The sequence below is a fragment of the Nestor notabilis genome, unplaced genomic scaffold (genome assembly GCF_000696875.1).
Source record: "Nestor notabilis isolate BGI_N333 unplaced genomic scaffold, ASM69687v1 scaffold6077, whole genome shotgun sequence".
NCBI lineage: Eukaryota > Metazoa > Chordata > Aves > Psittaciformes > Psittacidae > Nestor > Nestor notabilis.
In genome coordinates this window covers 30358-43067 of record NW_009935014.1, presented here as the reverse complement: position 1 = coordinate 43067, position 12710 = coordinate 30358, and the positions used below count along the sequence as shown (strand labels likewise).

At 38.0% G+C, this 12710-nt stretch overlaps 1 protein-coding gene across 1 annotated transcript in view; it reads left to right on the top strand.

The window, feature by feature from the left end:
* HERC1 (HECT and RLD domain containing E3 ubiquitin protein ligase family member 1) overlaps positions 1-12710 on the top strand; it is a gene marked incomplete at its 5' end in the record, with an annotated part of 48053 nt that overhangs the window by 15220 nt on the left and 20123 nt on the right. The window contains 12 exons of the mRNA XM_010017611.1: positions 1173-1289; positions 1465-1696; positions 2873-2997; positions 3264-3484; positions 4647-4915; positions 5381-5433; positions 6537-6737; positions 7363-7537; positions 8564-8834; positions 9648-9861; positions 10668-10873; positions 11444-11571. Of these exons, the coding sequence (XP_010015913.1) occupies positions 1173-1289; positions 1465-1696; positions 2873-2997; positions 3264-3484; positions 4647-4915; positions 5381-5433; positions 6537-6737; positions 7363-7537; positions 8564-8834; positions 9648-9861; positions 10668-10873; positions 11444-11571 (2212 nt within the window). The remainder of the gene's footprint in view (positions 1-1172; positions 1290-1464; positions 1697-2872; positions 2998-3263; positions 3485-4646; positions 4916-5380; positions 5434-6536; positions 6738-7362; positions 7538-8563; positions 8835-9647; positions 9862-10667; positions 10874-11443; positions 11572-12710) is intronic.

Here is a 12710-nt window from a genome sequence, read left to right as displayed (position 1 = left end):
GCTTGTGTGCCACTGTTCAGTGCACTAATTTTCTAGCTTTTGTTAATTATGTACCACATGGAAAACAAGAATTAGTATATTTTATGATACATACACCAGTATAGCTCCTGCCAGTTGGTCTTGTTTAATGAGCTAGAAAGGGCGGTCCAGCCTTTATGGGCTCCTCATGCTTCCGTCTGGAATCATGTGAAGGTAATGGGAGGCTTCTGTTCGTTTACTGTACTGTATTACTGCCTGCACTGTACTTCTCAAAACAGAAACTTGCTTTGTTCCAGTGCACATACAAAATGGCATAGCTGTCAGGCTGAGCAAATTGTTGCATGAGGATCTTGAGTTTCTAAAGAGCACAAATGAGTATTGTGATGCAAAGGAGATAATAGTAAAAAGAAAGGTGCAAGTCCACATGTATATGGTTTGTATTAAATAAATAGAAGAGAGTTGAGTTGAAGTATATTCATGAGATTTCATACTCAGTGCTGAGAAACAAAGTCCATTTTTTAAAATTCCTGACTGATGCCACTCTATATTCTTGCTCTTAATACATGCTCTTAGTTGGGTCTTTTAGTCATGACACGGTCTTTATGACAGTGTTTATTATTACACTGTTGATGCCTTCATTGATAAGACCTCACTTTTATGGTAAATGATAAGGAGACTGTGTTTTTGGGGCAGTAACTGACCTTTTAATAGTCCCTTAAAAGACTCCCTGCACAGAAATATAGCAATCATCTGCGAAGAGTTTTTCAGGTATGCTGCCAGCTTAGTTGAGGTCTCTTTGTGTACCTGAAGGAGAATGTGATCTGATAGTATTTGGGTATCTTGATGATTCAGACAAGGATGATGTTATCTACTCTACCTAAATATGAATGAAGTAAATAATTTTATATGGTTTTAAATGGAAATAAACTTCTCAGAAATATCTTAAAATAAGTAGTTGTTTGAATATCATCAGTATCCTACTTGGTTAAACAGAGGCTTATGTAATATATTTATCAGTGAGAATGAACAGTGTCTGGTTCATTACAGAAAATACTTTGTAGAAAGCAGTAGAGAAAAAGCTGTTAGGGGCACTTATTCCCTTATTTGAAGCTAATATAGCAACATAATGGCTACTAAAATAACACTAGAGAAAGATTTGTGCACTTTACATTCCATGTTTTCTGTCTTTTAAGCTTTGTCTGATCCAAGCAGCCGACTTTCGACATCCCCTCCTCCTCCTGCTATTGCTGTTCCACTGTTAGAAATGGGGTTCTCCCTCAGGCAAATAGCAAAAGCCATGGAAGCTACAGGTAATTTATAACTATAATATTCCTTTAAACTGAAAAAATTAGATAAATATGAAGCACTTATCCAGTGGAGTATTTAATTTTTAGGTTCTATAATCATTGATGGGGGAAAAAGATCTATTTTTTTCCACCATCAATGATATAATACAATTCTGAATAGTGATTTTACTGCTGTCAGGTGCCAGAGGAGAAGCAGATGCGCAGAATATCACAGTGCTGGCCATGTGGATGATAGAGCACCCTGGAAATGAAGATGATGAAGAGCCCCAGTCTGAAGGGACTGCAGATTCACGACATGGAGCTATAGTCTCTGGAAGCAGTGGAAAATGTAGTGATCATTGTTATTTGCAGTCACCAGGTGATATACCTTCTGCTGATGCTGCTGAAATGGAGGAAGGCTTTAGTGAAAGGTAAGATGCAGTTTTCTTCTGCTTAAGTAATCTGTTGCTGCAGCTGGAAAGCTCATAAGTTCATTGTTGCTGACAGAATGTGACTTTGTGATGCCACTTTTGAAGCTTGTTACAATATGAGTGAAAGCAGAGACACAGTTAAATTAGGTGTACATGGTGCTTCTATTTTCCAGTACTGGTTGTGCACAGAACTGGGGAAGAACTTAACTGAGCATCCTTCCCTCAAACAAAAGGGGAAGAAGGAATGAAAAAAATGAGGGCATATTGCTTATGTTTTACCTAAGAGACCTAGCAATAATGCAAAATTTTATTGGCATATTATTTTTTTTTTCTTCAGTCTCTTCATGAACATATATTTTGTATATTATTTGTCTTGTAAATATAATTCTTGGTTTGTCCAGAGAGGATGAAACTGAGTTGAAGTTTATGTTCTCAGTCCACCTTCATAACCTTAGATCTAAACTGTGTATTAAACAAGGAGGAAAGATCTCCATTTTTCTTCTGTTTTGTTTTTAGTCCTAGAAGTAATAGTTATATTTTGAAGTTACATGTAGGAATCCTACCAGCTTTTTTGTTAATAGGGAGGGCACAATTACAAGATGTAATTTTGAGAACTCTTTTTTGTTCAGATTCTTTGATCCTACAGAGAGAGTGCATTGTGAAGTTTTCTCAGTTGCTTTGTCCCAGGTAGACTGTCATTTCACGGAGAACTCACAGATTTCGGTTGGGAGAAATACACTAAACAACAAGTGTTACTTAGTAACTTCATATTTTGCAAAAGATTTTGGGCACGAGGGGGTGGCTGAGGCAGCAACAACAGAAATGTTGATTTTCTTTCTTCTAAAAAGGAGAAGAAACTGTCAACACTGATAGCATAAAATGATTGCTCCCCCCAAATTTCTGCAATGCTGTGGAAGCATCCATGTTGAGATTGTTGCATTTAAGTTATTTTGAGGTGACTCTCATAGTACCAGTCGAAAAGCCTATGAGGCACAGTAAATATGTGCTGCAGTGGAACTGAAAATTCTTGAGTTCTGAGTTCCCTTTTTTCCTTCCATGAAAGAAAGAAAAGGGAAAAAAGTCAATAAATACGATTTTACTATTTTTTTCCTTATTTACTGTATATGGCTGCTTAAAACTTGGTTTGATTTACCTGTAAATTGCAAATTCTTGTAGCCCCGATAATATGGATCATGTGGATAATGCAGCTTCTGCAAGTGGACCTCCTCCTAGGAGTCGGTCAGCTGTAACAAGAAGACACAAATTTGATCTAGCTGCGCGAACATTGCTAGCACGGGCTGGTAAGTATCCTGCAAGACTGTCAAGGTCTTTGCTCATCCAGTAAATGAAGAGGAGGGGGATTGGTATTTAGCATGAAAGTCATAAAACTCTCCTTTACATACGTGTATCCATGTTTGTTTAAGTGGTTTATGTGGTAATAAGTAGATTATGTTTAGCAGAAGAGTTAAAAACAAAGCAAAGTACAGTCATCTTTATTACATGCAAAATAAAAGGACTACTTTCTTGTTATGTTCTTTTTTTTCTGTGTTTGTTTTTGTTACTTGAGCGGGATTGTACCGCTCTGTACAGGCCCACAGGAACCAGAGTCGAAGAGAAGGGATATCTTTGCAGCAAGATCCAGGGGCACTTTATGACTTCAACTTGGATGAGGAGCTGGAAATTGACCTTGATGATGAAGCAATGGAAGCCATGTTTGGGCAAGACCTGGCTAGTGATAATGATATTCTGGGAATGTGGATCCCAGAGGTATTGGATTGGCCTACCTGGGTGTGTGTGACTGCAGCGGGGGCTGCTTTAACTTACTGCTTTTTGCATGTTCATATTTTTTAATTGGAAGTAACGTGCATATGCTTATAGTCTGTTTGAAAATATCTTACTAAATGCCAGCAATGCTTCAAATCTTCCTGTATTCTGTAGCTTCACTTTTAGATTAAGAATAGTGCTTTCTTGTGTTTCTTGCTTTGCACTTCTACATGTACATAGTTTTTCTTCTCCCTCCCCTGAAAGATGAGATCAAATAGTATATAACAAATATACAAATAATATAGTTGTTGTTTTGATGATATCACTTAGAAATTAAGTGGAGGCTCCAGATTGCTTAGCTGTGTAAGAGAACAGACACAGTTGTAAATGTTTGTTCCGTTTAAAACAATAATAATATCTGATCTGTAGCAACATAATTTGCACTTAAATCAGTTTTTCTTAATTTAGAGATTTCCTTCTCTAAAAATATGTTTGAGGTGGAAAAGAAATATAGTAAGAGCAGTTTATTAATCTGTGTATTATCCATGTCAAGTTAGACAAGCAAAACACAAGACTAAGTTTTGTCTCCTAGTTATGATGTTACCTGGCTCTGATATAGAAGCAAGTTTCAGTAGGCAGATTGAATTGATCAGAGAGCTTGTTTCACTGGGGTATTAGCATGATATTATTGTGTTAGGACAGAAATTTTAGTACAGAAAAATGAACTTTATAGTCTGACAAAATCTCAGAATTTATTGACACAAATTATCATTTTTGGTGTTCAGTAAATATAAAGGCCAATTGTTGGGGTAAAAAAGGATTTTGGGTTTTTTTTTCTTTGTTGCATCTAGTCTCTGTTTAGTTCTGAGGAGAAACAGGTAACTTAAAGACACCACAGAATGTGAACTAGCGGAGTTATACTGCCAGGAATTTTGGGTCAGATCTGAAATGAAATAGGAAAATGTCATCGTCTGAAACTGTGCTACCAAATGTTTTTCCTGTTCTGAGGTGGTCAGCTCTTTCTTACTGTCTATTTCTGCTTCGCTTTTGTGCAAGTTAACCATAGAAATAACACTCCTTCTGTGTAACAGAAGTAGGCAGGAACATCCACTGAATAATATTGTTTTATATCTAGTGTTAAGATACTTATTCTGTAAAAATAACACGTGAAAATCTTCCTATGCAGCATGTTTGTGAATCTGAAGACCGAGAAGAAGTAGTGGTTTGTGAACTGTGTGAATCCAGCGTGGTTGGCTTCAATCAGCACATGAAGAGAAACCACCCAGGCTGTGGGCGCAGCGCGAACCGGCAGGGCTATCGCAGCAATGGTTCTTATGTGGATGGGTGGTTTGGTGGTGAATGTGGAAGTGGGAATCCTTACTACTTACTGTGCGGCATCTGCAGAGAGAAATACTTAGCCCTGAAGAGTAAATCCAAAGCATCAACTTCTGAAAGGTACAGTTGTACAAGGTAGCGGACAACTATGTGTAAAGAAGGGAAACAACTTAAAAGTGCTTACAGTCATCAGCATTTTAACAATTTGATCAAAGAAGTCAAAATTCCTGCAGAATTCGATTATTTTAACTGAGGCTTAAAATCCTTCTTTGTGTTCAACAATTGCATATTTAGAAAAAAGGGTGTCTTGACATTTCTGTATGTTTTTCATGAAAAACAAGGAATTATTTCTTGGGATGTTGCCTACTCTTACTGACTTTTGGAAACTGCAAAATCCCCCCCCCCCCGCAAAGATACTTTCAGAAGCTCCTTTATTTTATTTCTCTGTTTACTAGCCATTTCCAGAAATCACATGTATATGTTCACCTAACAGTAATTTAATAGTAAACCAAATTGAAAATTATTGTGCATGTATGTGAAATATTAGAGCCATTCATTTATTTGCTTTGTTATTTCTTCTTATAGGTACAAAGGCCAGGCTCCTGATTTAATAGGTAAACAAGACAGTGTTTATGAAGGTATGTTTTTAAGTTGCTGAAGATACTAAATACTTTACACTTGTCTTATTTTTCCATAGATACTTCCATGCAAATAAACCTGTCATGAGGTGATACTTTAGAAAGTGTACTTCAGAATATGTTTCAGATTAGGTGTAGTATTTTAATACTTTTTCTAGTTCAAATGAGAGAAAATATCAGTGACATTTTTCCTGCGCCATTTCAGCTACTTAGATGAAGACAAATACCTAACATGGGGTGAAAAGGTCTTGCCAGGTAGATGTTATACCAGAACTGCACATACAAAGCCTTGTGTTCAAACACACTTTTTTGGCTGCATTTGTAGGAGAAATTAATTAACAGAAGTTAGAATCTCAGAAGTCTGCTGTTAGGCTGCTTTTTTGACTGTAGCAAACCTTTCCCAGGTGATTCTTTGACTCTGGGTCTTTCTGTAGCTTGTATGATGGCAATTGTATGATTTACCACATTATCTAAGACTAAAAGAGTGCTCCAGAACTTATCAACAAGTCCATCTTCTAGAAGGTAGAAAGCGTTCAGGTTCTACTGTATGGGTAGTGAGATAGAGCAGGAGGGATCTGTGAATATAAGTTGACTTCTGTGTAAATGGTTGGGAAAGCCTGGGTGCACAGTTATAAACTAAGAAGTTGTGCATATTTTTTTGGTAAATATGAAGTCCAGAAATTTCTAGCATCTGTTCCTACGCTTCAGTTCTTTGGAATGTGCACCTGTTAGGAGTTAAAGCACAGCTGTATGTCTGTGCTTTTCACTGTACCCCAGGTTTTGGAGTTGTCTTGCACTAGCTGTGACGACCTCTCATTTCTGTGTTTTTAAAAACCCAGCTAATTTGACACTAAAGAGAATCTTCCGTGAAACTTCTCTGCAGTAGAAGTAAAGATCAAATTCAGTGGAGAGGGACAAGAGTGGGATTATTATTTTCTGATTTACTGTGTTGTGTCTGTCAGCATCAGAAGATGAGTTTTTAAGATGAGTATGTTGCAGATTGCAACCTACATTTTAAACCCTATATTGGTTTTTTAATTAGTTGAAATCATTTAACATTTCAGCTCTTTTAACCAAGTCTAATTCTATTTCTCCAACTCTAGAAGACTGGGATATGCTAGATGTAGACGAAGATGAAAAGCTAACAGGAGAAGAGGAGTTTGAATTACTGGCAGGACCTCTTGGATTAAATGATCGACGTATTGTACCTGAACCTGTACAGTTCCCTGACAGCGACCCTCTGGGTGCTTCAGTTGCAATGGTGACAGCCACCAACAGTATGGAAGAAACATTGATGCAAATAGGTAAATTCAAAATTAATTTCATTCAAAGAACAAACACCTCCCCTTTGATATGATTTTACAGGGGCAATGCAGAAATGTTTCAACAAGTCCTTCCTGCCTCCTGCCCTGAGGAAGTGCAGACAGGTTTTAAATTGGCTTTTTATTACAGGGGAGTTAAAGGAGTGTGAGGCATTTACACTGCCAGAAGGCTTGAAGCTTTGGTTTATTAATAAAACTGTGACCATAGTCCTACAGTGGATGCCAGCAGCATCTTTTGCAGAGTCCAAAAATGGATTCATGGATTTAAGTTGGAGCTTACTGACCAGCCTGTTGAAATGCAGGATCAGTATTTAAGTTTGTAGGCCCCTCGAATGGAAAAGGGAAACAGGGGAATTAATGTTAACTTGAGTATTGTCAAGTTGTGCTTACCTATTTTTGAAAATAAGGAATAATTGAATTATGGAGTGTATTTCAGGAGTGTATTTTCCTTTCTGTCATTATCGCTACAGTTCTGTATGTATGAAAGTTTGAAAAAATACGGATTTATTTGCAGACTTGGGGCAAATTTGCTTTTGTGCTTCTAATTTTAAGATAATGGGGTTTTTTTTGTCTTTAAACACTAATGTAAATCATCATTATTTCCAAGGTTGTCATGGCTCTATAGAAAAAAGTTCTTCTGGCAGGATTACCTTAGGAGAACAAGCAGCTGCCCTGGTAAATCCACATGACCGTGTTATGGCTCTAAGAAGAGTGACAGCTGCTGCCCAAGTCCTTCTTGCAAGAACTATGGTTATGAGAGCACTCTCGCTTTTGTCTGTCAGGTTTGTGGCATCCTTGGCAACATTTCTACCTTTCCACTTGGAAACAGTTACCAAGTTATGTTTGACAGGGATGCAGTTTTTAGCTATTTGGGAAAGCGATTCTCACTTTATGTATTCACATCACACGATTAAGTAAAAAAGTTCTGTTGACTATGTTCATTTGAACCCTATCTTCAAACTTTATGAAGAAAGTTGTTGACGTCTTACATAGAAAGTGGAGTCCAATAGTATCAGCCATTCAGACCATAAAGATGCTGTGTTTTGTCAGTGAGATTTCGTTCCAAGTTGCCTTTTTTTATGGCAAGTAGCATTTCATTCAGGGCAAGGGCATGTAGTGATAGGACAAGGGGGAATGGTTTTAAATTGACAGTGGGGAGATAGAGATGACCTCTTAGGCAGAAGTTCTTCCTTCTGAGGATGCTGAGATGCTGGCACAGGGTGCCCAGAGAAGCTGTGACTGCCCCATCCCTGGCAGTGTTCAAGGCCAGGTTGGACACAGGGGCTTGGAGCGACCTGGTCTAGTGGAAGGTGTCCCTCGGAATGGCAGGGGGTTGGGACTGGATGAGCTTTAAGGTCCCTTCCAACACAAAACATTCTGTGATTCTAAGTATTAGAATTTAGAGGTAAACATTAGGGGAAAGAAGATGAAATACAGGGGTCAATGAGATATGAGGATTTAAAAACTGGCTTAGTACAAGATTCCTGTGCAGCTGTGAAGATGTCACAGAGATCAGACATGTATGTGTGAATATGGTCATAATGTAACTTTAAATATGAATTATCCTTGTAAGTTTCTTCATGAATGATTTCCAGTAAGCTCTTGGATTTTTGCTAGGACAAGTCTGTAATGTGCCTTCAGCTTAAAAGTAAAGGAGGGAAGGGGCACAACTTCATTTCTCTCTCTTCGCCATCCAGCTGGTCAAGCAGGCAGTGTTCACTAATGGTTTGGGAGTAGTTTTAACTGAACAGAGCTTTCTTTTAGAATATGCTAGGAAAACCAAGACCATTTGTATTCGTTTTTGACAGTGGTTCCAGCTGTAGCCTGGCAGCTGGTCTCGAGTCCTTGGGGTTAACAGATATCAGGACGCTGGTTCGTTTGATGTGCCTGGCTGCAGCAGGCAGAGCAGGCCTCTCCACGAGTCCAGCCACTGCGGCCACTTCAGCAGAGCGATCCAGGGGAATACACAGCAAAACAAGCAAGCCTATATCTTGTCTTGCCTATCTGAGTACAGCAGTAGGCTGTTTGGCATCGAACACTCCTAGTGCTGCAAAACTGCTGGTACAGTTATGTACACAGGTAGGACTGTTATTTCAACATAAATATTTATATCTAACTATTAGTACATGAGATGAAGCAAACCATGTTGTACATGTTGATAGTTTTTGCTTTTCTCTTCTGAACTGTGATGAGACTGCCCTCAGTTTGAGGGTCTCCTCCCAGTTCTAGTTCAGGACTTTGCACAAGGGTATGTTTTATTGTTGGCAAAAATCAAGTGACTTTACTTTTTTTTGCTGAGCAGTCTTTTCAAGTGGAGCCAAATGAATGTACTTGTTGCATTGATACGGTTTTTCTGTTAAAGTTCTGGATTTTTAAATTGAGTCAACTCCCTGTGGAACACAGATTGCTTATATTTATAAAGAGATGGTTACAGCTGGAGACATGCAGCAAGATTTCCTATGTATCAGTAATTAATTGTTCTTCTGAGTATGAAATAGAATTGTAGAGAAATACGAGTGTGGGATGGGATGATGTATTTTATTACATGGTATTGCTTTTTATCCTACCACCAGGTGCATAACTTTATATGAGTTCTTTTATAAGCTCCTTAGTTCTTGCCTGGGATTCTTGGTTACCTGATACCTTCTTTTTTTCTTTAAACCCTGGATCTGAATAGGTGCTTCCGTTAAGACCAGGTGTTCTTCAGGGACATAATTACATATTGTATGTGACCTTTGCCTGTTAAAATGGAAGTGTTTGGGAGTAGAGAATTTCTGCAGAGAAAAAACAAACCAACCTGAAAGTCTTTAAAACTGCATGATTTGTTTGACCCAAAGTGTTTTCCCAACTTGATCTTTCTGGTTTTTATTGTCTTTAATGATTTATTTTTAGAATTTGATTTCTGCAGCCACTGGTGTGAACTTGACAACAGTTGATGATCCAATTCAGAGAAAATTTTTGCCAAGTTTTTTAAGAGGAATTGCAGAAGAGAACAAACTGGTCACATCACCGAATTTTGTGGTTACTCAGGCACTTGTAGCATTGTTGGCAGACAAAGGGGCCAAACTGAGGCCAAACTATGATAAAGCAGAAATTGAAAAGAAAGGTATGACTCAGCCTTGTTTCTGAATGTTAATGATTAAATCTTCAAATCCTTATTTGTATTTAAGGAGACATTTGCTATAATAATGTATTGATAAATATGCTCTCAAAAATGTACAAAACTTGTTTTAATCAAAGTAATCTTATAGTTTAGTAAACAAATTTTACTTAGAAATACGACCTTATTACATCATTACATTTTCTGCTCTGTGTGTGTGTGTGTCTGTGCTCAAAGCCATATAGCCAAGACATTCAGCCACGGTTGTGCCACCTAATGAAATAAAGGGGAATAACAGTGGGTTAGTGCCACCAAAGTACTGTACTGTCTGTGACACAGAAAGTTGTGCTGCCTCTGCTGTGAGAGGTCAGGGAGCCAAAAAGCAACTGCTGTGCCTCAAAACTGGGTTGATGCTGTGGTAAAAGGAGAGAAGGACATGGCGGTGACAGCAGCTTTGTCATGTCAGAGGAGGTGTTTTCCTGTTCAGAAAGCCCTTGCTCTTTGAACAACCATTTTCCATATGGTGGGATTAAGGCTATTTGCAATACTATTCTTAAGGGGGGGGTTGTGACATTTTAAAGGGGGTTATTTTTTCTCTTGGTATCAGCAGAGTGTTTTTTCTAATAGTTAACACAATTGCAATCTTATAAGATGTTTGTTAATCTCTATCTTGTTCTGGAAATTATGGCTAATGTTGTGTTAATTTGTGTATTTCTGTTTGGTACTCATCTAGGCATCATATCATTGTTTTGTTTAAGCAGGTTTAATTGCCCATTTGTATGCCCATCCTTCCTATGATCCTTCTGCTGTAGGCCCTCTGGAGCTGGCTAATGCACTAGCAGCTTGCTGCCTCTCTTCAAGGTTATCTTCACAACATAGGCAGTGGGCTGCACAGCAGCTGGTGAGAACTCTTGCAGCACACGATCGAGATAATCAAACTATTCCCCAAACCCTCGCTGATATGGGGGGAGACTTACGAAAATGTTCCTTCATAAAATTAGAGGCTCATCAGAACAGGGTAAGCATCATTTCTGCCCAGATTGCATGGATGTTAATAGTCTCTTTTGCAGAATACAGAAAAAGTAAAATACTATTATTTTACAAATACTTTAACTGTATTTCTGATTTCCCACAAGAAGTAATTTTTTGGTGATAAAGTAGGTTATTGCTTACCTCTGATGTAGAGAAATGCTTAGCTGCTTTGAAGGTTCTGTTAAAGGGGACATGAAAGTGTTCTTGCAGTACATGAAGTCAGCAGAATCACTCTTAAATCTTTTCTTAGGCTAGATCTCAGTTGCATTCATTTTTCTGTCATGGTAATGAACACCTTTGTCCAAATATTCTTTGCAGTAGTGGCCTGTGGAACCTGGGTCTGAACCAAGTGTAGATTCCTGATAAAGCATGTTCTAATTACAGCACACAATGCTGTTGAAGAAGAAAAATGCATCTTGTTTGATTATTACAGCATATTTCAATAATGTAGCTAATGCTGTGCCATTGGTTGATGCTTGCTTAATATTGGTGAACAAACATACTTAAGCTTTAGATTTAAATTCCAGTTTTGCCATGATGACTTTGGTATTTGTAGGTCATGACATGTGTTTGGTGCAGTAAAAAGGGACTTTTGGCAACTAGTGGAAACGATGGCACCATAAGAGTGTGGAATGTTACAAAGAAGCAGTATTCATTGCAGCAAACGTGTGTGCTCAACAAGCTGTAAGTTGATTCTTTACGATAGTCAGATATTTAATTTAAGCTGTAATTGTGCAAGATAATGCAATGAGCCAACCCTGCAGCATCTCTGCACTAACATGCTCCTTTTTTCTGTGGAACTCTTCTGTTTATGGCATGCAAAGTACGTTAAATAGCGTAAAACTGAAAACAGAACTTAAGTATCAAGCTGATTAGAGTAATTATAAAGAGATCATGGTAAAGCTGTTTAAAAATATTACTAATTCATGTAAGAGAAAAGGGTGAAGTAAAAACTGTAAGGGACTGTCATGCAAAAGAATGTGGATATCCTTTCATTGTGATATAAAAAAAAAGGTGAATATCCCTTCAGTGGGTTCCAGTGGACAGTTCCAACATACAACGTAACAACTCTGAGCGTGGTCATTTGAGTCAGGCGTCAAAAAGTTTGGGATTCAGGAGCTGAGTGTAACTCCTCTTCATGAGAGTCTCTGGGAAGTACTTCTGTATCATTCAGCTATGTCCGAAAAAAGAAAGAAAAAGGAAAGAATAGAGCCTAATTCTAAAGTACAGCCTAGGTGAGTTTAACTCAGGAAAATGAAGAAACAATAGCGAACTAGGAGGTTGTTTCATGATGATTTCTTACTGATCGTTTTAGTTCTTGTTTGCTTGCTACTGTTAGATGCTGCCTTAAAAGGAATAAATGGAATGGCATAACCTGACTTCAGAAGATAGCAATGAGAGCAGCATTTTCTTTTAACAGAGATATTTTGTTAGTCATGTGGCAGAAAAGTGTGCTTCCCATGCTGTAGGTTCTGAACTAAGTACTTTAACGGGCTTCATTGCTAGCAGTATCACTAGTAATTGTAAATACAAACGCGACACAATTCTAGTTCTATTCTTTATTGCAGTGGGTACGTGCCAGTTCTTCTTTAAAGGTGGAATCAGTGTTTAGACCTTAAAGATGAGCAGATGAAAAGGCATTATCCCTTGTTTTAGATAGAATGCTCTCCTCTTTCTGTGAGACTATGGAGGAACATGATTGAAATGCTACTAGATTGCTATCCCTGACACAGTATTGCTACCTGTTAATATTGTTACATGTGTTATGTTAATGAGTTAATGTTATTAGTAATAGTTACAATGTCCCATTACCTGCTTTATTC